This window comes from Furipterus horrens, unplaced genomic scaffold (genome assembly GCF_987537825.1).
Source record: "Furipterus horrens unplaced genomic scaffold, mFurHor1.1.pri manual_scaffold_3, whole genome shotgun sequence".
Taxonomy (NCBI): domain Eukaryota; kingdom Metazoa; phylum Chordata; class Mammalia; order Chiroptera; family Furipteridae; genus Furipterus; species Furipterus horrens.
Window position 1 is genome coordinate 52,139,044 of NW_028327173.1, and position 27,440 is coordinate 52,166,483.

At 36.5% G+C, this 27,440-nt stretch overlaps 2 protein-coding genes across 2 annotated transcripts in view; both read right to left on the reverse strand.

Moving 5' to 3' along the window:
• The window catches only part of NEGR1 (neuronal growth regulator 1), an 857,364-nt gene that overhangs the window by 56,078 nt on the left and 773,846 nt on the right, over positions 1–27,440 (reverse strand). The window lies entirely within an intron of this gene.
• Positions 488–964, reverse strand: LOC150015094 (developmental pluripotency-associated protein 3-like). Its single transcript, XM_090271676.1, has one exon. It carries the CDS (start codon positions 962–964, stop codon positions 488–490), a length of 477 nt encoding a protein of 158 aa, XP_090127802.1.

Sequence of the window (27,440 nt, forward strand, 5' to 3'; positions counted from 1 at the left end):
TTTTTGAAAACCAGAGAATCTAGTTAATCATGTTCTACAAACCAGGACTAATCATACCAGGACTAACGATGCTCACCAAACCACCCAATGTTTTTGTTTTTGTTTTTGTTTTTGTTTTATTACATTCTTTCTGCACAAGTTACTTGCTTCTAATTCTTGACGTTCAGTTTCATCTTACCAACTAGGCTTCTACAATACAACGATAACACTCAAGACCTATTAGGACTTCTTTGGGTCAAATAAAAAAGGAACTGAAGTCATTCAAATGCAGGCTACACAGATTCCCTATAAGTCACTAGCATCAATGTAGACAAGAAAAAGATGCACAAAAAAAAAAGAAGAAGAAGAAGATATCACAGAACTTCTATCATAGGTAATCAAAATATTGGTCTACAGTCTATCCTAGAATAGTCACTTTCCCAAGCTGCTGCATAATGGCCTTAACATTACCAGCAAGAAACAAAAAGAAAAAGGGTAAGTTTTATGGCTAAATTGACTCCATGTCATAATTATTCTCCATGCCAATAGTATCAGAAGGATCTCCATGATATAGGCAGTAACGACAGCCACATCTAAATTTTCTGGATCTTGATTCAATCTCAAGTTTCCTCTCTTGTGGGTCTTTCTGAAGCAGAGACAGGGTGCGGTACCTAATAACTTGCAGCATCCTTCGCATCCTTTCTTTCCGAGCAGTCGCCAATGTCCTCACCCCACGTCTCCTCTGGTAGAGCTCGCCTTGACTCAGCCCCAGGCCCAGCCCCTGTAAGGGTTTTTCTCCGTCCTGCTGTTGGGGTGAAGATTCCAGTAGAAGGGAAGGGAGTTTGGTACTAGGGTTGAGTATCAAGTTACCAAGGTTCTTTGCTAGTAGTTCTGAGACAGCTTGAGTGTCAGCCGAATATTCTTCACGGGGCATCTGAAGAGACTCGGGGGTCCAGGTTTGGTTAAGATTCTTTGGGGAGTCCATTGGCTGTCTAGCCACAGCCTGAAACTCCTAGATTCTCCAAAGGGTTCAGTATAAGGTGATACTCAAAACTCTCGAATTGCTACAAAGTAGCTCAGAAAGAACCCTATAGCCCAGAAACCGCTAGAAAATCCCAAACTCCAACCAAATGTGAAAGAAAGAGCAAATCTAAAATGTTTTGGTCAAGACAGAATTTTTATTATAGAGTACCAAGTCCTCCCAAGGGTACAGTTACAGATTTAAGTCCATATAAAACTTAGATGTAACATAAATTAAAGAGCTTTCTCCACAAAATACAGAAAAAGAAGCACATTCACAAGCCAATTCACCTGGGAAAATATGCCTTCTATAATTAAATAAAAGCATGCTGCCTCAATCGTTTATATGTTGTCGACTAGACAGAGCGCTTCACTTGGGGAACTTGTTGAGGGTCCGCACAAGGAGATCTAACGTAATAACAAACTGAAACTTGATCTCCAGCGATTGAAACACCACCAAAGGCAGCGTGGTGGTGTACAGTTCCTCAGGAGAGAATGGAGCCTGCTTCTCCGTTCACTCAAGGAATATCCAAATCAATTATCTTCAGGGAGAAGATTAAGGTTTCAGGGCAAAGAAATGCACTTCGTTGTCTTTTCCTCATTGGGAAAAGATCAGTCTGGGAATACTTTGATGCTGTTTCAGACCTTAGAATTTATACCATTGATCTCATTCAAGATCTCCAGTTCCTGCACCTCCTGCAATGTCACTGCAATTACAAGTACACATCATGAAAAAAACAAAACAGAAGTTTGATGAGAACAACAGGCACAAAAACAATAAAATTATTGTTTTTGTGCCTGCCACCGCAATAGATGCTGAGGATACAGCAATGAGTAGGACAGTTTCTGCATTCATGGGGTTTGCAGTTCGTCGTCCTGTGTGGCTGCCAACACAATCTGTAAGTTAATCATTGAATTATTTCAGGAGCTGGGTGGTGCTGCAAACTTCTGACCACTAGTCCCCAGTCTTTGTGGTCATCATTAAGGTGGTTACGATTTGGGTACTGGATCTACATCTAGTCTCTGTAAATTGTTTTAACAGCATGCATAAATGCTGATTTGGAAAAAAGGAGTGATTATCTTTTTGAAGACAATGATGATACCAGGGTTGCAACCTATTTAAACTTGTATATTTATGAACCATTAAGTTATACATAGAAGTCAATTTTGTAGAGCTGTCTTTCTCATTTTATTACTAGTTTCTTTAAGTCTACCTTTCTTACTGGGGTGAGTATTGGGGAGAGACAGTTGAATCAGCAGATAAGTAAACTGGAGTCAAATAATAAAGAGAATATGAACTTAATAAGGACCCATTGGAGGCATCTGATCAGATTAATATCATTATTACTGTTATACTTTATGCAGATTTAACTAACACAGGTTATAGAATGGATAGGAATAGAAATGAATATTAGTTGGGAAATTATCTTGATTTATGTAACAAATAATAAGTTCTTGAAATAGAGTATATGAGGGGAAACTCCTCCCAAATCCAGCATTTATTTATTAAAATGTGTATATTCATTCTTACATGTTTAAACTTTAATCATCTTCAGAGTATTCTTCATTTGATGCAATACACCTATCAAGACTTTTTTCAACAGCTCAAAACATTTTTGAACTCATCAATTTTGAAGCCTTTTAGTGCTTCTGCTGTTTTTTGTTTCACTTCTTTCACATCAACAAAACATTTCCCATTGAGGACTTTTTTCATCTGGGGAAACAAACAAAAATGCCATTTGGGGCAAAATTGGGTGATAGGGAAGGTGGGGCACAGGGGTCATGCCATCTTTTTTTTGGTTATAAACTGCTGAACATTTATTGTGGTGTGGAAAGGGGTGCTCGTAAATCACCCATCATGAAATGGGCAAACCCATTGAAAGAGTCTTCAAAAAATTTCGACTGAAGCCCAACACAGCCTCTTACAACAATGCCAGCTGGTACACTGATACAGATGGGCTCCTAGAACACTCACCTAGCAGGGAAGCCTGTACTACAATGGCTGCCCAAGAATATAATTCCATATTTTTTGGAGGGCCACCATCATATATATAAAGAACATTGAGGGAAAATTATTATTATGAATAGCTTTTGCCAAGTTGATGTCAGATGAGCATTTGATGTGTTGTCAAAAGCTTAATAGTAAAATCTTCGGAGATTGACAGATCCAAATTTTACTCCTAATTCTCCCATTTCCTAGCTGTAAAAAAACTTAAACTCTTTGAATCTCAACCTTCTGATCTATAAAGTGGTGCTAATAATATGCAAGTAACACGGGCATTGAAAAGAAATGTGATGACTTGTGTGAAACAGTTAATGGTGCCTGGCATACATTGTATAGAGACCAAATGAGAGCCCTTAGTAAAATAAGTAACAGCAGTAGCTGTAGCAATAGTACTATTAAAATGTTCTATACCTACATATAATCAATCAATGTCCAGGGCTTGAGGTATATGTTCACTATTTTCAACCCATTGATTTAAAAAATACTTACTGATTACTTGCTTTCTGACAGGTTTTTCTTGCTCTGGGACCCAGGAACACACTTACTTAACAAAATACCCCCCAAATTTCTGCCCTCTCAGAGTTTACATTCTAGTTGGAGCAGAGAGATTATAAAATATAAACATAATAGTTAAATTATAAATAGAATGTGACATGTACTATAAAAAAAATAGAGCATGGTAAAAGAGACGGGGCATTCTGTGAAGTCCAACCAATATACTTGCATTGTCAGAGTTGACCTCCTTCAGAAGGTGATAATTGAAGAAAGATTTGAAAGGAATTGGGGAGAGACTCATTTGCTATCTGGGGGAAGGATGTTGCAAACAGAGGGAACATAAAATCCTGAGGTGGGGCATGTCTAATGCATAGTAAGGACAGCAGGGAGACCAGTGTCCATGGCATAAAGTGAGCAAGGGGGTCGGGTGAGAGGTAAGTCACCGAGATAACAGCATGGGTGGGAAACTACATGCGTCCACCGACCATACTTCAGCCACTGTTGAGATCTAGCTTACAGAGTGGAGAAGAGGAGAATCCGCATTTAGTCCTGCGGAGTGATAGTTTCATAGCCTTTCACACAAGGTGGTCCAACCTGCACCGCAAACTGTGGGTTGCCATTGAACCAGCTCTTAAACAAATCTGGAAAGCTCTTTTTCACAACTTTAATGATTTTTGTTTTACATATCATAGCCAGAAGATTTAGTCCCTGTCCATGGTCAGTGTTTCTGCAGTAATACTAAAACAGGTCTTCATAAAATATACCTTGTAAAATTAATTTTAAAAAAGGAAAATAAAATAAAATTGACCCAGGTCTCCTCAGAAGTCATGCATTTTGGCATAAAGCTTAAGGCCAAAAACTTGCCTTAGGTTAATCAGTAGGTTAAATTTAGAACTGGAATTATATGAATGGACCCTGAGGATATGTTGGTGTTTAAGGTATTTGTTAAAGTAGGTGTCATAATGTAAAAATAGAGAACAGCAATAAATGAATGCCCAGAGGATTATATAATCTGCATTGCTCTTGTCTGTTATTTGCACTTGTATTGCAGAGTCCAATTTAAACAATGCGTTGGTAACAGTATGCTAAAGGACTCCTTCATTCTTTATTGCTATATTTTAAAAAGTAAAAGGTTTTTAATAGGAGAGAAAATTTTAACTAATGAACTAATTATTTTGATTTGATAGAATTTCTTTTTATTTGTATTTTGACAATTATTTATGTCTACTACAGATAATTAAGGTTGTGTGTTTTTTTAGAATACTGTAAACAGTATTAAAAACATTAGCTGAACCATTAATTTCAATGAAGTATGAAACACTATACTTTTGACCTTTAAAAAAATATTCCCTATTTGAAAAATTGCTTGTCAAAATTATAGCTATCTTTCCAATTGATATCTGGCATGGTAAACACTCTCTTGACTTACATATAAGACATTTAAATCTAGATATTTGGTGGTAACCATTGATAATTGTCCTCATAAACTTCATTGGTTTTGAAAATTTTAAATGGAGTCATATATTACAAATAATAAATTGTTATCGTCTAATAAAAATTTCATGCTGTCAACATGTTTAATTATTATTCCTCTTAATATATTTAAGGGTGAAAAACTTGTTTCTTGTCCTACAGACAAGAAAGCAAAATAGATTACACATACACAAGTATAATATTAACAACTTAAAATAATCCAGCAGTTATCATTTGTCTTTTTCTCATAATCACATTGATGACTTGGAGGAAAGAAATGGTGTATGTATTTTAGATGACTACTTTATGCTTCCTTGATTATTTCTATTTATTATGTTAGTTTAGACAGTGTATGGACTATGTCTAACCCTGAATATTAATGGATTTTCTTACCCACAAATGAATCTTCCACATATGATGAATCCATCAGTGTTAAAAGTCTTAACTTCCAAAACTGAGCAAACACATTTCCTAAGACCTTATCAACCTTGACATGGAACAGATGAGCAAAAAGCTGAATTGAACTGATGAAAAGTATCCCAAGTCATTAACTACTAATGATGGAGCTTGTAAAGTACATCTCTGGAGAAAGGAACCAGCTTGCCTTATATGCGTCATATTTTTATCTGCATTTCAATACTGCTTAAATATGTACTTCATTAAAGGGCACAACTAAAATGGAAGGGCACCTGCTAAGTCAGAGCCATAAAACAGATCTACAGCCTGCTGGCATGTAAAATTTCTCTAATTTATATTTTTTATGAAACTATCCTCACATTATGTGGTTGGCAGCATAAATAATAAAGCATGTTACTTAAGCAATTTTACATTTACTGTACTAGTAAGTAAATGCAATGGCCACCCTTATTCTCAAACAATAAAAACTACCCAGCCTTTTCATGAAAGATGATTGCAATTTCCATTGGCCTATATATGCAATGAAAAACCGTAACTCATCAAAATTTTAGCTATTTTCTCTTAAGATAGAAGAGCATTTTGCTTAAACATTGAACGTGATATTAAATATTCATGAAACTGAATAGAGTTAAAGTGCCAAGTAAAACTCAAATTCTTTTCAACTAGATTGAAATTCTTTTTGAACTAGGTAAAAACTGCCACTAACCTGAAGAGGTATTCAAAAATACCATAAAGTGATTATACCATATGTTCAAAGTGCTATTGTTATTTGGAATTGATTTTTCTGAAAAGTGTGTTCCTCCTCTGAAATTGACTCATGATAACAGCCTCCACTTGGGTCAAACAGTATTTAACCGCTTGTAAATTTTAATTAAATGATTTGTCTCTTTGAACACATAGTTTGTCATCTTGCAACTAAACGATGTGTCTTTATCAGAAAATGACTCAGGGGGAAGGCATTCATCTAATTTGTCACTTGGGCACCCATTAAGATAATTTGGTTGTTGCATAGGAATAAAGTTGAAAATTCGTAAAATAGAGTGCACTGCTTTTAGCAAGCAGGATTCCATTGTAAACTATTAAAAAAACCTTATTTGCTCTATAATTAAATTCTAATAAGTACTTTACTTCTGGTCATTTTTCATTAGCAGATGTTTAACTTTCTGAGAAGAGAAAATTCTCCAGTTGTATTTAGTATCTACATAAAAATTTAGGGCTGCAAATGAAAAATTGTAAGTTGAATTAAAATTATCTTAGGGAAAAAAAACCCATTCATCAGAAGTATTGTAGACGCAGCTGAGACCATGTCTGCAGCCTGGTTAATATGATCAGAGATTGCCTGGGACAGAGGGAAAGGGACAAATGACTAATTGCTGAGGTAGCAGAGATCATAAAACCCTTCTCTAAAGAAGAGTATATTTGGCAGAAAGGAAGGTATTAAATATATTATTTAGTATCCAAGAATTCCTAAAAAGTTCATGTATGTATGTTTAAGTGATGAAGTCGAATAAGCTAAAGCCAATAATAACTGTAGTTGGCTTTTTTTCACACTGACGCAGTGGTGACATTACCCAACAGGGGACAGATATGTCAGCCAAAGTTACAAAACATGTTCACAGGTACATTTCTCTTGAAATTGAATAGAAAAGTCTCTTTAGTCAAATTAGCCTCAGAAAGTCCTGAAAGTTTTGGTGATATCACAAGCTTGTCTGAAATAAATTGGACCTTACCTGTACTATCTCCTTCCAGCTAATGTCTAGAGAGCTCCCTGAGGTCAAGGACCAAGCATTAAATGTAAATATTCCCCTTCAGGGTCTATAGATTTAAACTGCATTAAAATTTTCTCATACCTTTTTTTTTTCTAATTCTAATGCCTAGACCCTATTTCCATATATGCAGGTTCAATTGTCCTGGAGAAGGGCACTGGTATTCCAATTTGCAGCCAGGGTTAAGAAGCACTGAGCTAACATAGGCAGCATTCAAAAAAATGTGCCATGAATGGAGCAATCTTCACACAAGATGTGACAAAGGCCTGTTTCTATTAGTAGGATAAGTGACCCCATAGTCATGTACATTTAAAATTTAGCACTATCTTGAACTTCTATTTCTTCTTAACACCCTTTAATCTTTCCTCATCCCACCACTACCAGCCTACCGACAGTTGATTTTTCTTCGATTTCAATTTTTTCCCCTCTCCTCATTTTGTTCCATATATTCAGACACATTTACTTATTGCAATTGCAAAAACCTTTCCCCAGTTAATGCTGTTTTCTGTCTATCACGTATCTTTTAATTCCATTATAAATGCTTAAAAAATCGTTGTAAAATACAATGCTTATTATATTATGCCCCTACTCGGAAACCTCTAAAGGCTTTGACAACTGAAAACACCTATCTTTATCTCATTTACTAGTGACATTAATATGGCATTACTATTCCATCGTCTTTATTATCAAAGGAGATTCTTGCCTAATAAATAAATAAAATTGTTCATTACAGGGGCTTTCTGAGAGACACATCAATTCTTCATTAAAAAGCATCAATAGTTTATACGTTGAGACTTTTTGAACCCCTCACTTCAAAATTCTCAATATCCTATCCTTGCTTTGTCCACCAACTCTAAACTATTGTATTTGGGATCCTTACCTAATTCTAACCAAGGCCCATGTTGAAAGACCTGCCTTAAACTAATGTTAGGTTCTCAATAAAATCTAACTTTGGCTTCTGCCTCTGGGGCACTAACCAAATTTTTCAAGGTCATCTTCTCAGTTACCTACCTGAACAACAAACTCAGCACTGCCTTATCAACATGTTGTGTTAGTGACATTTTGAAAGCCAGTTTTCTACACTTCTTCAGTTCTAACAGAACTGTGTCCCAGCATTCCTTCTCAGCCTGGCATTCCAGACCTTCCCAAAGTGGAACCTCAGTGATTTTTCTTACCTTATCACTTACAATTCTCCTCTACCTACTTTATGTTCCAGACCATCTGGGTGAACTCCTACTCTCTTCAGATGTCTCAACACTTTTAATTACATGCTGTTCCCTCATACTAAAATCTGTCTTCAGTTTAGTTTTCACCTGAACTAACGTTTGTGGGAAATTTATACTACAATTAAACAATTAGGGTTAGATGATCTTTAAGTTCCCTTTGAATCTTTTTACATTAACATCTATCCTTGAGTCTGTACCAGTAGTGTTATTAGGAGTGAGAGACAGAGGGATATTGGCTAAAAAGATGGAATGATGTTGACTAATAATATATCTACCACAAAATCCAGACTGGCTATTATATTTTTCTAATTTAAAGTTATTTACACACTTGACTTTCACTTTACCTTCTTCCACTGTTTGTTAATGTCAGCCTAAATATAGCATTAGTGAAATCTAAATAGATGAAGTTTTTGATTCTTGATCCTCCAGGATCACAGTTATAGTGTAAAAATATGTAATTCAATTAGATTAGTGAGATATTTGATTTTTAGTGGTCTAAGATCTTTTAGGGACTTGAAAATTGGGTGTATCATGATTTATCTGAAGCTCTGTTATCATCCGAGGCAGTATATCCAAGCTGACGGATCTGAACTTCTCTTGATTTCTATTTGTTTAGAAAGAATGGTACATTGGAAATTTTCCCTTAGATTGGGAGTTGATGTTGGAAAAAGATATTTTTGTTTTATTCTGAGTCATGAAAAGGCAAGACAGTATATTTATATTCACTGAGAATTCAGAAGACATTTAGGAAGTATCACTTATACATTTAGACATCCACTAAAAAATATAAAACAAAAATCAGGTAGAAATGAAATAAAAAGATAAATATGGAAAATAGATCTTCTAAAAGTAAAGAATTAAAATAAAATAATAAAGATACGGTAAACTTTTCTTTGGGATGATGGAACAGAAAAAATATGAACCATAAAAGAAATTCACAAGAAGAGTGATAAAATGATTTTAAAATGTGTGTACATAAAATAGATGTTTAGATTAGAAAAACAGAATGTAGATTGAAGGACTCCAACAATGATCTGAAATGAATTTTTGCAGAAGAAAAGAGGGAATAATAAGGATGCAATCCTTGATAAGAAAATAGATGAGAAATTTCCAGAATTAAATAAACATGTGAGTCCTAAGATTAAAGGTGCTGATTGAATGCCAACAAGGTAAATGAAGTTAAATATATACTCAGACACACGATAACATTATAATGAACTTGCAAAAGATGAAAATAGGTAGAATATCTGAAAAGTCACCAGATAGAGGGGCTAGATGGTCTACAAAGGAACAACAATTAGACTGAGAGAAAATTTCTCACTAATAGTAAATGTCAGGGGATAAGGAACAACAGCTTCACAGAGTACTGAGGATTAAAACAAAATAAAAAAATGAACTGTCAACTCAGAAATAGACATCCTATAAAACAATTGGGAGGCAAAATGTTAACACTGGATCTGTGATTCTCTCATTCTCTACTGGGGACCTGGTTGGCAATTAGGGGTGAAAGAATGATCTTCGGCTTACTTCCTTATAAAATGTCAATGACCTTGAGTAGACCTCTTTGCAGTATGATAATGGTATTTACTACAGAAAGTCAGTCTTTATCTAGAAAACACTTTAAAAAATTATTTATTTGTTTGTTTATTGATTTACTTATTTTTAGAGAGAGGGAAAAGGAGAAAGAGAGGGAGAGAAACATCACTGTGTGGTTGCCTCTCACTTGCACCTCCAACTGGAGACCTGATGTGCAACCTAGTCATGTGCCCTGACTGGGAATCAAACTAGCAACCCTTGGCTTGCAGGCCGACACTCAATCCACTAAGCCCAGCGGCCAGGGCTTTAGAAAACTCTTTTTAAAATCTTCACCAATGGATATGTTTATTGATTGATTTTGTGTGTGTGTGTGTGTGTGTGTGTGGGGGGGAGAGAGAGAGAGAGAGAGAGAGAGAGAGAGAGAGAGAGAGAGAGATGAGAGAGAAACATTGATCAGTTGCCTCCCATACACTCCCCAACAGAGGACCTTATCTGAAACCCAGGTATGTGCCCTGACTGGAGAGTAAAGCTGCAACCTTTTTGGTGTACAAGATGATGCTCTAACCAACTGAGTGACCCAGCAAAGGCTATCTAGAAAATATTTTTCATAGTTTATACTTGGTGTAACTAGGTTGTTTCTTGTAAATGAACCTGGACTTCATGGATGTATGAGGAATGACTTGCTGGAGAGTGGAGGATAGTCATCTAAGCACTCTCTTATCTGTGTAATTATCAGGGTTTAAAATGAATGAGCTCCAAATCCTTGAGGGTTTATTTTATGAAAAATTTAGCATATAGGTGAGGGCAAAAACAGGTTTACAGTTATGAGTTCATGAAACATGGAGTTTATTCTTGTATTAGTATTTATTGATTACTGTATGATTTATTTATTTTACCAATGTAAACCTACTGTTGCCAACCCCTGTATATTGGTCAACGTTACTCTATTTATCTGAAATAGAAATGCATCCTAATATACGAAAAGAAACATTTTTAGAAGCTGCATATGTTCATTTTGAGTTATTGAAGGAAATGAATGTTTTGCCTGAACCTACTGTTTGCCAGTGTCCTTTGAATCATTAATAAGATTTGGTATGGGCTAAGGTCTATAATGTGCAGGGATGTTCTTTGGCAATTCTACCCTTTGGGTTAACACAGCTATCATCCAAAAATCTTGAGCAAATTTTCAAGCATACCGAGAGTAAGAAAGCTTGCCACCCACAGACTTGCACTGGAAGAACTAAAAAAATGTACTTTAGCAAAAAGAAAAGTTTACAAAAGAAACAGTGCTGAATACAGAAAGTGGTATATTTTGGTAAAGTTAATAAACTGTTGAAGAAAGAAAACATAACAAAATCAGTGAGTGTGTAGTCATGTGTCACTTTACAATGGGGATACATTCTTAGAAATGCATTATTAGTCAATTTGTTATTGTGAAAACATCATAGAGTTCACTTATGCAAATGAAATGGTATAGGCTACTACACTATAAGGTATATACCGCTGTCACATATGAAGTCTACCATTGACTGAAACAGTGAGCATGACTCCGTGTGTGTGTCATGTTTTGTATAATCTCTCATGTTTTTTCTTTATATCAATCTGATCTGTCTAGAGATAATGTAAGCTACTTGATTGGTTTACAGTTGAATGGCAGGAAAGAAAAAAAATAAAAGACAGGAAGATCATACTGATCTTTAATAGCTTTAATAGATTGTAGAGTCAACTCTTGACCCACATATTTTTATCTACCATTCAAATGTCACATATGACAATACAAATCAAAATTTTAAAAAAATTTGAAAAACAGCCCAGATAAGTGTGGCTCAGTGGATTGAATGCTGGCCTGTGAACCGAAAGGTGGATGGTTGATTCTCAATTAGGGCACATGCCTGGGTTGTGGGCCAGGTCCCCAGTTGGGGCCATGTGAGAGGCAACCTATCATTGTATCTCACTATCTCTCATACATTAATGTTTCTTTTCCTCTCTTTCTCCCTCTCTTCTCCTCTCTCTAAAATTAAATAAATAAAATATTTAAAAGAAAAATAAAAACAATAGAGAGCCACTCATATTTTATCAGGGGTGTCAGGGAATTTAACCTTGCTCAAAGACAAGTCTGTCCTTTGGTCTTGGCTTCCCAGAAGTAACATCTAAGACCTTGGAATGTTATACTTGATAAGACAGTCTTTGTTTGGTTGCTGGTCTTGGGCAATGTAACAATGTGACCTGGAGCCTTTGAACCACATTAAAAATGTGATTGAAGGTGGGGCTTTAGGTCACATGATATCAACTGTATCTTCTGAATGGCTGGAAACTGATATCCACCCTGTGATTGATCAACAGTGTTTATCTGATAGAGCCACAGTAAAAGCTTTGGGCACCCAGGTTCAGGTGCGCTTCCCTGGGTGCAAATACTCTGTGTAGGTTTCACATATCAATGCCAGGAAAGCAAGTCTTGACTATGGGTAGAGAACAATGGAAACTCCACGTTGGGAACTCTTCCTGGACTCTGCCCCATGCTCTTCCCTTGGCTGATTTGATGTGCCTTCTTTAGCTATAATGAAGAGTAATCACAAGTACAACAGCTTTCAGTAAATTTTGTGAGTCCTTGGTTTCGGGAACCCACCAAAATAATACTAGGTACAATAAAAATAGTTAATGTATGAGAAGTTTATTTCCTTCACTATGGCTATTCAACAATAAGCATACAGTATTGTTGACTATCAGCTTGATATGTATATGAAGAAGAATACTGTCTATGAGTCAATTCTAAACAAGGCTACTTGGTGGCATCTTTATATTAAAAATTGTTTAATGTCTGCAGTTTTAAAGTGTTAAAAAACAACAACCATCAATCAGCTTTGCTTTAATATTGATTTCATGAGACAGATATTTCACAGACTGCTTTTATGTGTGTTTTAGCAGCACATTTTGTTGACTTTCACTGGAAACCCCTCTTTAGGGCAGAGAATTTGGCAGATGTTTTTATTCAGCAACTTTCTTGACAACGTGCATGAAAAGCTATTTTTGCCTTTCACAGGGACTGGTCAAAGGCTGAGGTTTGCTTTTGGTGACACTGAGTTAATTGTCTCCCTTGAGGCTGCCAGAGCGCTGTAGGCAAGTTAGCCTTTCCTGACTTTTGCTGCTTTGGAGTCCATGCTTCTTGCCTCTAATAGCACTGTTTACGCCTGCAGCGTGGCTGGCTGCCACCCTCCCTGCACTGCTGGCACTTCCTCTTTTACCTTTTACTTACGCCTGTCTACTGAATTTATGGGAGAAAGTGTCCAGTTACTTTACTTAGCTGCGACTGAGCTAGATGGGCAGACGGGTGATTTTAAGGAGAAGCAGGGTTAGTGGGAGGTGAGGCCCTTGCTTGAAAGTGCACGGCCCTTCTGATGGAGGCATTTTGTTCATTTTAGATTATAGTGCTTCGTTATACTGATTTTCAGTGCACATCTTGGGTTTTGATCTCAGATGTCTCACAGAGAGAATGAGGAGATAGCCCAATAAACAGATAATGATATTTCACTCTGGAATTAAAAAAAAACAACAACCTCACAACGATCCTGTCCCTGTGTCACTTAATCAGTGCTTTCAAATAAACCAAAGATTGCTTCTGTTGATTTGGGGTGCTTTTTCATAGGTTCCTCATAAGACAAATGTAAGCCTTTATCCTTTTTCTTACTCTACTTTGTTCTCCAGGAACTGATCCTCTCTTATATCACTGATTTCTTTTGCTACTAAAAGACAATGGCTGTGGCAAATCAAGATGTGTATGCTTGTGCACATGTATCTACGGCATAAAGATACTCTGACCATTCTAAGATGGTACAGGCTGAACATGTTATTTCCCTGATTAAAACCCTTCAAAATCCTCAATAGCAAGGAAAAAATCTCAAATTCCTTAGCGTGGCATTTAAAGCATTTCATGATCTGGTCCATAAATATTTTTTCCAGCTTTATGAAAAATTATTCACAGTGACCATGATTATTTGTAAATATGGCACCCCTCACTTTCATAAACATTTTTCATAGTAAATAGGCTGAGCCTCTGAAAGGATTTTTTATTGCCTTCTCAGTGTCTCTATCCTTCTCTTTTGCCTGTAGTCAGCTGGTATTTATTTGGAAATTGCCCTCTTCTAGTCTCAATTCGAGTAGCATGAATTTCCTACTTGACTCAACATATCAGCATATCCTGTTCCTCTGGATATAATAAATAGTTAATGAACCAAATTGGGCCACAGAGTGAAAGCAAGTTGCAGAATATATGTAGGAGCAACCAGAAGTCACGTTTTCACTATATTTCCGCCCCTCACCCTCCACCAGTCAAAGGTGCTGTTGAGAATCAGAGGTCTAAAACTGTCTATCATTTTGCTACTGCGGAGAGAGACCTTGATTTGTTGGATGTTAGTAGAGGCTGTGAGGATAAAGCTGATGTCATGGATTATGAGTAGACAGACAAAGAGGAAAAATATTTCTCAGTGACACTATGAGCAGCTAGATAAAACCCTACCCAAGCCTACATTTTTTTTTCCTTAGCTTACATTGCATACGTTTAAGGTGTACAATGTGTTGATGTGATAAACTTAGATGTTGAAAAATATTTACACTATAGATTAAACTGTATCTGAAGCCAGTATCTCTTACATTTTTAGTTATATGAAGCCATTTTAAGTTTTTGTCTGACACTTTAAAATATAGCCAATAGTCTTATTAATGACTGCTTAAAACATATAAAAAGTATGCTCTAAGTATAAAAGTTTCCTCATTGATAAAATATTTTCCATATCAATTAGGCAGAACTAATAATTTTACTTTACAAACATAAAAGTAATATAGATCAAGAAACCCTAAGTTTTCAAATCTTAACTCTACTTATCCTAGGTTCTGATTAGCTGTGCCAGTTGGTTGAATCTCCTCTAATAAAATTCACTGTGCTGCTTTAGCTGACCTGGATTTGCTTCCTGTTCTTATTTTTGCTTGCTCCTCTTTACCTGCTTCATCTCTCTGATGCACTTACGCACTACTACAATACCCTGACATAGAATGAAAAACCAATCAGAAAACCATCCTCCCATTTTAGCAGGTTGGATGTAAACCAAATAAATTCACTATTCAGTAGAATCAATCAGTAGACAAAAAATCATTATAAAAGTATGTCTTGCTTGTTTTCTCTTCTAGACAGGCTAAATATTTAATAGGAATCCAGGTGTTATTTATTCATTTTTATTAGGTTCTTCTGACACCCAATCCTACATTGTGATGGGCAATTAAGGTAAATATATGCTTATGGAGAGAACTCTGCTTCTGGGAAACTATTTTTACACCAATCCCAGTCAAACTGAGTTATGGTTTAAATATCTGTTGCTTGAAATCTTTATTTATAGGTAGTAGACGTACTTTAAACTATTTGTATTCGTTTATTCATGAGAAAATCAGAGACTCTGATTGGTAGCAAATCTTTTTTTCTCTGCCAATATGCAATTAATATTGTCATTGATTTTGTTATTTACGGTGGTGTTGTTGCTTATTAAAGATTCTTTGTAGCTCTGGGATTGCTTGCATGTAAATAAATTACAACTACACAATTGTTCAGTATGCTTTGAATATTTATACTTTTTTAACATGTTTTATCTAAATTTTACTTGGCTATGAAATTTTAAAGGATGGCTCACTAAATAGTTTCAGGCTTTAAAAACATTGAAAATAGCATAATTAGAATAGCCTGAAAACAATAAAATTAATAGTGTTCATTTCAATCAACCCACATAATTACAGTGGCCATATTTTCCTAACTAATAATAATAATAATAATAATAATAATAATAGCCAATACCTACTGAATGTTTACTATGTACCACGCATTCTTCTAAGATCTTTATAGGGATTAATTCATTTAAGCATCAAAACAATCCTATTAATGGCAATATTATTTTCCCCAATTTACAGATGAAAGAAATAAGGCCAGAAAGATTAGGTAACTTGCTTAGAGCTTTAAAGTAATAAGTAAACTAATAAGTAGAACTGCAAATCTCTGTTCTCTCTTTCTTTCTGTTCACACTTCCTCTCTCCCTTCCTCCTCTCTTTTTCTTAGATAACATTTTTCTAATATACTGTACAGTTCACCGACTTATTATGCTTATTGTGTGTCTCCCCCTGTTAGAAGGGAAGTTCCATGAGGGCATGAATCTTTGTTTCCTAATGTACTCCAGGGCTGGAACAGTGAGGGCACACAGTGGGTAGGCAATGCTTATTTGCTGAATGAATAAATGAAGTTGTAGCACCAGCATCAGAGTCCTTGCTTTTATCCACAACACTATCCTGCCCCAGAACCAACTGGCCACAAAAAGAACTGTGTCCTCTAGAAAAATAAGAAATATTTAAAGTAGTAACTTATGGACCATGGCCACAACAGGAACTGGGCCTCTTATATCCCTCACCTATAATTCTTTCAAAGAACACTATAGGAGGAATACTTATTTCTAGTTTAGAATTCATGAAATGGGCTCAGAGAGGTCAAATGACTTACTTAAAAATTATATGACTAGTAAAGATTGAAGCCTGAACCTGATTTGCTCTTTTCACATTCAAATATTAGGTTCCTTCTATTAAACTCCAATTCCTTTGTTTTCTAAAATAATGACAGCTAATCCTTATTAACAGATAAACATCATTATAACTGTTTTGCAAGCTTATTTCATGTAATAAATTTTGTTTCATAACTTTATAATGCAGGCATTATTATTAAGCCTTCATTAGGCAAGGAAATGGATGCAGCACTTGATTGGGGTCACATAGCTGGTCAGGGAGAAAAGCACCTCCGAAAACCCAAGCCCAGGCCATCCCACACTGTCCTGTATTCCCTTCTTCTGAGTGTCCCTGCTAGAGCCCGGCACAGTGGGTGCTCAGTCCACACTCACCCTCTTGAAGGAACTGAAAATATATATGTAACTGAAAGAAATTAAAAAATGACAGAATTGAAAAAAAATTGTTACCTTCTATAAACAAATATTTTAGCCAACTGAAATTTTTCTCTTTACTATAACCATCTGCATGCAATGACTTTTGGGACCACAATCACTTGAATACCTGTCACTCTATTCTTAGTTTTGTGACTCACTTTGCTTCATTGTATTTTTTTCCAAAATGGCAAAAAATGAACAGTATCTAATGAATATCAAAATAAAACAAAAAATTTGAGTTGACTGGTGCTCCTTGGAGCATGATTTTATATGAGTAGTCCTTAGGTATTTCTATCATGAAGCCTTTAGGAACTATTGAAATTATTCACTGTATGTTCCTTTAAAATAAAACCACTTGGTAAAATGTCGTCGTCGGCAGCCGTCCGTCTCGAGAGACGATGGTGTAGCTTCTTAAGTGTCTATCTGCACCGCCGAGAATGGCTGTGCAGTCCGACACGGGAGTGACACGGCATCTGTCTCCTCCCGTGTTGAATTGACATCTTGCGATGACGCTGGAGTGTCCTCTCCAGTGGAGCTGAAGCTACAGAGCCTGGGCAGGGTGATATGGAGGGTCTGCTGTTGCCCGTGCAGCAGACCCCCCCTCTCTTCGCAGCTGAAGGGTCCAAGGGAAAGACGGAGTCGATACAGCTTGGCTTCAGGTGCGCCGCAGGAGTTGCCGGTGTTGACTACAACGTCAAACCGCCTTAGGGACTCCGGCTCCGGATTTTCTGTCGGGGTTTACTCCCTTAGCCTTTCCCCAGAAGAGGTATGCCGCAAGGCAGCGGAGGTTTTTTGGAGTCAGAGTTTTCCTTCTCTGATGTACCCTGACTGGAAGATCGAACCAGCGACACTTAGCTCGCAGGCCGACGCTCAATCCACTGAGCTAAACCAGCCAGGGCAATTGGTAAAATGTATTGATGAGATAATGTATAATCTTAGGCTAAGTTTTCTGATCCTCCTCTCCCTGACTGTTCTTTACCTTTTAAGTGTTTATTTGAGAGACTGATTGCTTTTATAAGTATAAAATTTTACCTAAGTTGTTTGCCTCTTTTATTCATTTGTCTGGTGAAGAGATGTTTTTTAGTCATGTTGTAGGTAAAAGTTACAGTCATGCTTTTGGTTTAAAATTCATTATTCTTTCTCTGAGCTTCATTTTCCATGTACCTTTTTTTTTTTTCCTGGACACTAGCCCAATTCTGAAGACCAGAAGTCCAATTCCTGGAGCGAATTACAAGCAATTGAGCTTTGGGACTAATGTACCATCTCATTTCAAGCACTAGGTCTTTTGATATTGATGAAACACTGAATCAAAAGCAATGAAGATTAAATCCCTGCTTATTTTTTAAAGTGCTATTAGCTCTTTTTAATGATACCTCTATACACTAAGTAGCCAAAAGACAAAAACAAACCCACTCTACAAGTAGCTATTCATCTTGGTTGCTGCCAAAGCAGAAACACATTAATATTAAATAACTAGTTTTTGAAACAGTAGCAAAAAAGGTATTTTGGAAAGAATCACTGAGAAATATATTGCATTTATAGAATTTTGTTTTTCAACATGGGAGAAAAAAACACCTGCCACAGCTCATCTTTCTAAACAAAATACAACAAACTATTAGGTGGTGGAAATAGTGAGAAATATAGTAGCCTAATTAACAAAACTTTTTCCCAAATTAAAAATATTTATAGCTATATTTGTCAAGAAAGCAATCATTATTTTAAACAAACTCCAGGATCAAAGAATGTAACTAAGACATTTTTATTCTGCCCTTCCATTTTTAATTCTTATTTCTCAAGTTTCTCATAGGAATTAGTGGCAGGAGAGGATTTTGAGATTGTTTATTATTAAATAAAAATGTTTTCATATCTCCACTTTCAATTATATTATATCGATTATGATATTACAATTGTCCTGCTCAATGCCCCTTTGCCTCCAACTCCACCCAGCATGCCCCACTCCCTCAGGCAATCCCCCACATCATTGTTCATGTCTATGACCATGTGTATAAATTCTTTGGCTACTGCATTTCCTATGCTGTACTTTACATCCCCATGGCTATTCTGTAACTACCTCTTTGTACTTCTTAATCCCCTCACCTCTTCACCCATTTCTCTACACCCCCCTCCTATGTGGCAATCATAAGCACTCTCTGTATTCATGATCTGTCTTTGTTATTCTTGCTTGCTTAGCTTGCTTTTTAGATTCACTTGTACATAGATTTGTATTTTTTTGTCATTCTATTGTTCATAGTTTGATCTTCTTTTTCTTAAAAAAGTCCCTTTAACATTTCATGTAATAATGGTTTGATGATGATGAATTCCTTTAGATTTTCTTGTCTGGGAAGCTCTTTATCTGTCCTTCAATTCTAACTGATATCTTTGCTGGGTAGAGCAATCTTGGCTACAGGTCCCTGATTTTCATGACTTTGAATACTTCTTGCCAAACCCTTCTAGCCTGCAAAATTTCTTTTGAGAAATTAGCCTGCAGTCTTATGGGAACTCCCATGTAAGTAACTAACTTCTATTCTCTTGCTGTTTTTAAGATTCTCTCTTTATCTTTAACCTTTAACATTTTAATTATGATGTATCTTGGAGTGGGCCTCTTTGCATCCATCTTGTTTGGGACTCTCTGTGCTTCCTGGACATGAGTGTCTAGTTCCCTCATCAAATAAGGGAAGTTTTCTTTCATTATTTTTTCAAATAGATTTCTAGTTTTTTGTCATTTCTCTTCTCCTGTCACCCCTATGATGCAAATGTTGGGTCTCTTGAAGTTGTCCCAGAGGCTTCTTATACTTTCCTTTTTTTGGATTCATTTTTCTTCTTGTTGCTCTGATTAGTTGCTTTTTGCTTCTTTATGTTCCAAATCATTAATTTGATACACAGCTTCATCACTCTACTATTGTTTTCCTATAAATTATTCTTTATTTCAATTAGTGTATCCTTAGTTTCTGACTGGATCTTTTTTTATGCTTCCAGAGTCCTCACTAAATTTCTTGAGCATCCTTATAACCAGTGTGTTTGAACTCTGCATCTGATAATTGCTTATCTCCATTTTGATTAGTTATTTTTCTGGAGTTTTGATCTGTTCTTTCATTTGGGCCATGTTTCTTTGTCCCTTCATTTTGATAGCCTCCCTGTGTTTGTTTTTTATGTATTAAGTAGAGCTGCTCTGACACTGTGTCTTGGTAGTGTGGCCTAATGTAGTAGGTGTCCTGTAGGGTCCAGTAGCACAGCTTTCCCTATCACCTAAGGTGGGTACTTGAGATTCACCCTTTGTGTGATCTGAGTACACCCTCCTCTTGTAGTTGAGCTTCGGTTTCTCTTGGCAGATTAATGGGAGGGACTTATTCAGGCCAATCAGCTGCAAGGATTGGCTGTGACCACTTACCACCAACCTTTGCCCTCTGTAGAGGATCAGCTGTGCAGGGGCAGGGTAGTGGTGTTCTGACATGGCCCTTGGCTGTTCACTGGGTGCATTGACCCTGGTGTTTCCCAGGTGTATAGGCCAAGGTCAGCCCCCACTTGTGTTTTGCCTGGGGCCACTCTTTCGGAGCTATAAAGCTTTCGGAGATTCCTGCTACTTGTGCTGAGCTTTGAGATTCCCAGGTGAAGCCAAGATATGAATTTATGCTGACGGTTGCTAGTGCTGGGCCTGGGGCTCACTGAGGCCAGCTGTTCCTTGTTTGATAGGATTTAGGAAGTCTTGAAGCATGACCAAAGACCAGGCCTTCATATGGAAAAGCAGCTTGGGTGGATCTGAAAGTTGGGTGGAATGGAGTCTTCGGGGATCTCCAAGGTGGGTCAAACAGTGTTAGCCAGGTTGATGGAGTCTCAGATACAGCACCAGCTTGCTGGTTCTGTGGGGGGAGGGTTTAGAAAAGGGACAATGGCCTCTGCTTGCCTTGATGACAGATGCTTGAGTTTCTCTTTGTATACCACTGGTGCCTTTCAAGCTGCTACCCCAGTGCTGAAGCTCAGAGAGAGTGAGTCTGAGTAGGTGAGTTCATGTGTGGGTTATTTAAGAGGAATTTCTTGGGTTTCCATAAGTTTCTTCCACTGACTCAATCACCACTGATTTTTGCAGCCATAAGTTGGGGACTTACCTTCTTGGTACTAGAAATCTGGGCTGGGGGGCCTGATGTGGGGCTGTGACTTCTTGGTCCCAAGATAGCCTTCCCAAATTCTTATTCACCACACATGGGTGAGGAGTTGGCCCATTCTGCATCTACACCCCTCCTACCAGTCTCAATGGATGTGGTTTCATTAATTCTGTAGTTGTCAGACTTCCATTCAACTTGATTTATGATAGTTCTGAGTGATAGTTGTAATTTTGATGTGGTTGTGCAGAGAGGTGAGCCATTATCCTGACAAGAAGTAATATCTACATTTTTAAGCCACAAGTACTGAATGTCTTAACTGGACATGGCAAATAGAAATTGTGCTTATGAGGATTATCTCAATATCTACTTCATATCTGTACTTTGCTTAGTCCTTGTGGGTGGGAATAACATTTACTCATCGGGTCTTGTAGGCATTAATTTGAGAAATAATTGGCAGATAACTATATACCATCCGCAATGGGTGACGGGGATAAACTCACGAATAAAGCATGGTCCTGATGGAATTTACATTCCAGTTGAGTAGGGGAAATGTAAACTTGAAATGCAAAAATTATTTACTGTAAGGAAGATAAAGAAATAAATTAATCAGGGAAGATAAATTAAGAATGGTTGGGTGGGGTGCATTTAGAAAGAGTCTGGCCAGGGTAGGGCACACCCAGAGGTGGCATCTGATTCAAGACTTGAAGAAGTCATTGAAAGGGCATATGGATATCTGCAAGAAGTGTATTCCAGGTAGGGCAACAGTGTAATGACTGTGAGACAGAGTCCATTTAGCACGGCCCCTTCTATAAGTAGCACAGAGGTTAGTCGGATTACCCCAGATTGGCCAAAAGAGAGAGAATTAGGAAACAAAATCAAGTGATGCAGAGTGCCAGATGATGTAGGTTTATGTAGATTGTTACGTGGTCCTGGGCTTTTATTCTAAGTGGAAGGGGAATCTATGGAGAATTTTGAGAAGAGAAATGAGATGATATATCATGTTTTGAAAGTTGAGAATAGACTATAGGGGAGCAATTGCAGTAGCATGGGGCCCATTTAAAAGATGTTGCAATAATCCATGACAGAAATGATGATATCAGCATTTTACAGCTTCCCCTGCAGAGATGATTGGACTCCAATGAGGCATTTGTGTGTGTGTGCATATGTGTGTGTGTAGAACTATACAAATGTATCAAACCTTTAAGGTGGCATGGCTCATAGGTTTTATCTTCAGTGTCAACTCTCATCCATTGGAAGTGACTGCCAGGTGTGCTGGGACGAGAAAGAGTCTGAGGCCATGATTAGGTTCAGAGGAAAATAGTCTCATAATTGTGTGAGATGGCATGGCAGTGATATCAAGTATGTTCAGTCTCTGTACAAAAGCAACTGTCACTAGTAGATTTTAAATAGTGAAGACTTTCTTTCTTTTGGTAAAATACATAAAATAAATGAAAGTGGCTAGCATTTAACCATAATTTCTACAATAGCAATATCTAAAGTGGTTTTGAAAATGGCACTTTCACTAAGAATTTTCTTCACGAAGGTATCTATTCCTTAGTACCAAGTAGCAAAAATGTATCTCATTTTCTATACTCTCTGGAAAATAACTGGTGTGTTCGTAGAGTATAAACTTGAAAAGCATATAGGTTTTATTTAGGTAAACTAATTATTACCATGTTCTCCCTGATATGACTATGGACTTTGAGCCTTGACTGATAACTAGCTTTGCTAATATCAGCTTTCCATTCTATTTCAGCTTTTGAAATAGGCTTCATGTATACCAATTTTCATAGCAATTTGAAAATTCTGAAAGTGACTCCATTCGGGCACATGGATGAAATACAAGTTAGATGTTACCCTCTAGTACTATTGGGGTAATATCCCCCTTCACATAATGTTATATTTTTCATCCCCAGGGACAGATAATTTTATTTATTGCTACTGCCTGTAACCCTTAAAGAATACATATGAATCTCCATATACATGTGTATAAAATAGAGCCTTGAAATGATTTCTTCAAAATAGCAATCATTTGCATTTAGCAGGCAGTGCAAATTTATCTTTCTGTATAATGCTGCTACATCTTAAAAAGGCAATATCATAAATGAGATTATCTCTTCAGAAAGCAATCCCAGACTAAAATAAATCAAGATATGGAGACTTTACAAATGGTCTTTAATATATTGAATATTACCAGAAAGTGTGTGCAACTCAAATGTTCTAAGACAACAATTTATTGTGGAATTCTCAATGAAGCCTTTCCTTTAGAAATATATTATCAGCCTCAGTCCAATAGTACTAATAATCATCTATCTTTTCAGAGCTGAGAAAATGGACATAGGATGGTACAAATTGAAGTCTTTCAGTCCAACATCCTCTTTTTAGGGATGGAGAAATTGAGGTCCAGAGAGTTAACAACAGTTAGTGAGCAACGGACAAGAAACTACTTATTTTAACTCAGTAAGACCTCTTCATGACACTAACTTGATCCAAATTTTTCTTATGTAAAACTCTGTCTCCAACGTCCTTGTCATCAAATAGAACATAATAAATCTTTAATATTTGGAGGTGATAACTTCGCTATAAAAATTTTGGCTAATAAAAATATTTACAGACCATTTTCTAGTATCAGCCCAAAAATTATTAATTAAATAATCATCACCAAGTTTGAGTTATTTTAGTAAGATGAGGAACAGTATTCTGAGCTTGGTCATTTTAATCTTTGTTTAGTTATAATAGTAGATAAATGTGGGAGTTGATGGAGAAAGGAGAGAAGGCAAAGCAGGAGGTGTGGGGGGAGGAGATGGAGAAAGGAAGACTGGCAAATTTACACCATCTCTTGCCCCCCTCCCTTTTGGCCATATTCTTTATCCTATAATTTTCATGGTAAAATAAAAGAAGACAAAATTCAACCTATCTGTCTAGGCTTGAGAAAAATATAAAAGGATTGAGCGGAACCTTTCCAATAACTCAGCTGATGCTTCAATTATCATTAGTACATCCTCAAACAAAAGGACATTCAGACTCAAACATAGCACCATTGGCACAAAACAGGTCTTGCCTTTTTAGTCTCTGGAACCGTCCTACAGCAAATTCAGCTTTTCCACTGTTGAAAGGTTGGTTTTCAATGAACTATTTTCTTAAGGATATGTTATATGAGTCTGACACTGACATTTCAGCATATTTTTTCCCCCTGAAGTCAAACCAAGTTTAGGAGCTGGAGATAAAAACATATATGCTAAATTAGCACAGTTTCTGGCAACAGTAACAAGTCAATCAATGCTATTAATAATAATATTTACAATACTTTCAATTATAAGTGAAAGCAATGCCATTGTTTTTCTTTGTATTATGTAAAGTAATATAATCTCTAGCATCACTAGCTATTTTTCCCCTGCAATGTTTTGTATGCTAGTCTTGAGACATTGGTCAGGTGAAGGACAGTATATACTTGACTGCAAAACAACAAGGGTATAGAGCAGTTGGAAGGGTCTTGACCACTTCTACATCATCTAGAGAGAAAAAACTAAGAGAAACAGAATACATAGAGATGTCTACACTTCTAAGTTATTTATAAATGAAAGATCTATCCTAAACTCAGCCAGTCTCTCTTTCATAAGACCATACCTCATTTTTAGGAAGCAATCCCTAACAATTATTGTGAGAGCCCAGAAGAGAAGAATCAAGAATGTTCTTGATGGCACAGTCCTACCTACTAATGCTTTGTCTGAAGTCATAATAACATCTGAAGATTCACTCTCCTCTCCAGCTACTGAGGGACTGCTTTCTTTTCCTCACTGCTGCCTCCAAGGCAGATGGATGATTTTAGTATAATATCTGTAACTACTCAAGAAATGTGCTTTATTCTCCAAACCCTTTTTAGCTCTAGACCCTCTGATTTTTTTGGTCCCAGAGTTTCATAGCTTTTGCACTTTGTTACTCTAAATCCCACAAGTCACTTATCTGCTCATAGTCCAGGTCTTTCAAATCCCTCTGAGTTTGCACAATTTGTTCCACATTATTTGCCCCTATTTTTGTAACATTAGACAAATTTACTAATATGAAAGCTGCCAGGATGGTTCAAAATGAAAATAATAGGCTAGCTGAGAAGTAAATACTACTGACCTATAGCCTGACAAAGTTTTGCTTATGGCATAAGTGATGTATGTTGCCCAGATATCCTAGCATCCGGTAACACAAAAACAAAAACATTTTTTTAAAAAAATGAGTAAGTTCCTTTGTAAGCGAATGCATTCTTCCTTGAAATTTAAGAATTTTTATTTGTTGATTAATTTTCTCTAGAATAAAATACATCCTTTGTTTTTTCTATTTGATATGCACATTTTATAAAACATGTCAATGATGTGGTAAATAGAACAGATTAGCTTAATTCGCATTTTTTGCAACATCCTTCTGATGGGTCTTCTTATACTGCAGAGAATGGAAAGCTAAAAATAACATTCACTGACTCCCTTAGAGTTAGGTTTCCAGATGTGATTTATAATTCACAAATCAGATGTATAATGACTTAAATTCAGAACTTTGTTTAACAGACAGGGAGACAGTTGTATGTGGGTCCCTTTTGCTCCCTGTTAAGGCAGGGTTTTTCCAGAGGCAATAATTTTTGTGATGGATTTCCTGAATTCTCCAGCTTTCTGACATGGGCTAATGTAGTAGTTTCCTTGGTGGGAAGGTATGAAATGTTGTTCTAAAGTCAATCCTGGAGGCCAGCCTAGAGTCTATTATTGCAGCCTTCTCAAACAATTTGTCAGCATAATTGTCTGAAAAAAGTCACTTTCTGCTTATGATTCTATAGAGGTTTTCGCAACTCTCACTGACTCAAGCTTGAGGTCCTGAAACTAGGGTTTGAGGAGCTGAGTGGTTTTGAATCTTCTCCAACATAATAATTGCATTCCTCGGAGTCCACTCTTTTCCCAAAGCATGCCGTAATTTCCTACCCATGTTGTTATTCAGTAACTCACAGAAGCAGACACGTCATCCAATTTTTGGCTAACTTAACCAAATATTCTTGCCATTTAGGCCACCATGTACTATAAACTACGTGTAATCTTTTTTGTATTATAAACAAATTTTCCCGACTTCAGATATAAACCATTTAGATAAGACATCCCAGATTACTCTATTTTTTAGTGTCTGGTGCTTACAACCACTAATGTATCAGAAAGATGATATGATTCAAGATTCAATAAAATTAGAGATATTTTTTCCCCAGAATGATGGTGTTGTATAATGAAATGATTGTAAAATTTGGAAACAAGAAAAATATGGACTTGAAAATTGGTTTTACCATTTTTCTTATTATTGGTATGACTTGCAATAACTAACATTTTTGAATTTGTGAAGATTTAAGTACCTTATGGAGTTCTTATACAGATTAAATGAGCTAATATATTCACATGAATATAACCCATGTTTTTCCTGTTGGAGAATTACTTCTTCTCCATTGTACGATGAGGTAAAGATAAACAGGTTCTACAGCAGAAGCCAAAAGAGGTTAAGTATTTCCTTGTTTGTGTCAGGCCACAAAGACAACAGGAACAATGACCTAAATATAGTGGACTGAGAGCTCTTTTCCAAGATTTGAAATCTTCCAGGTATAATATATGGAGTTCATTCATTACAGATATCAAGAGAGCAGTACTGGAGTCCTGCCCAGATGATTTTATGCTGAGCGTCCAGTTTTCTAATTCTTGTCCTTTGAGCACTCCCTTGCTCCCTGTCCATTCTCAGGCCTGGTTTCCCAGTCTCTGGATGTTGTTAGCTCCTAACCCATCTTTCCAATAAATTACTTCTCATTTAAGTTCTTCCTAGTTGGTTTCTGTTGTTTCCTATAAAGAACACTGATTGATATTTATTTTTCTACTCCCTAAAAGGAGAAACTAAGCCACAGGAAGGTGTAGTTACTAATCCAAAGCCACACAGCTACTCAGTAGTAAAGCCATAATTTAAAAGTGGGTCTTTCTGACTGCAAAACCCCAATAAAAGCTGTTTTGCTGCTTAAAGAGAGCTGTCTCTCTAAGCCCAAATTTGTCTAACCTGTTTCATTTCCCTGGAGTGTACCTAGGAAGCTTCTATTCAAGCCAGTTTGAGTTACTGTGGAATAGGTAGGACAGAAAACAAAAGCTCATGTACTTGTAAAGGAGGAGGATTTGTTACATTTTTTTCAACTTATTATACTTCAGCACTAAAATGAGATAAAAATTGAAATGATTGAACTTACTGGAGAGAGAAAATAGCGCTTTACCCCCAAAATGAAGGAATAAGTTTATGTTAATTGCTTAGGTAATAATCTATATAGTACCTAATTATCATTTAGGTGCTAATCTATATAACTCACTTGATATTTAAATGTATGATTCATAATTTGAATAGATTAATTCTATGTATTATTCTTTACATTATAAAATAATCTTTGAACTGTCATTGTAATCTTTATAGCA

Bases quoted from the DNA above. Each gene is read 5' to 3' on its own strand.
- LOC150015094 (XM_090271676.1), bottom strand. From the start codon at position 964: ATGGACTCCCCAAAGAATCTTAACCAAACCTGGACCCCCGAGTCTCTT.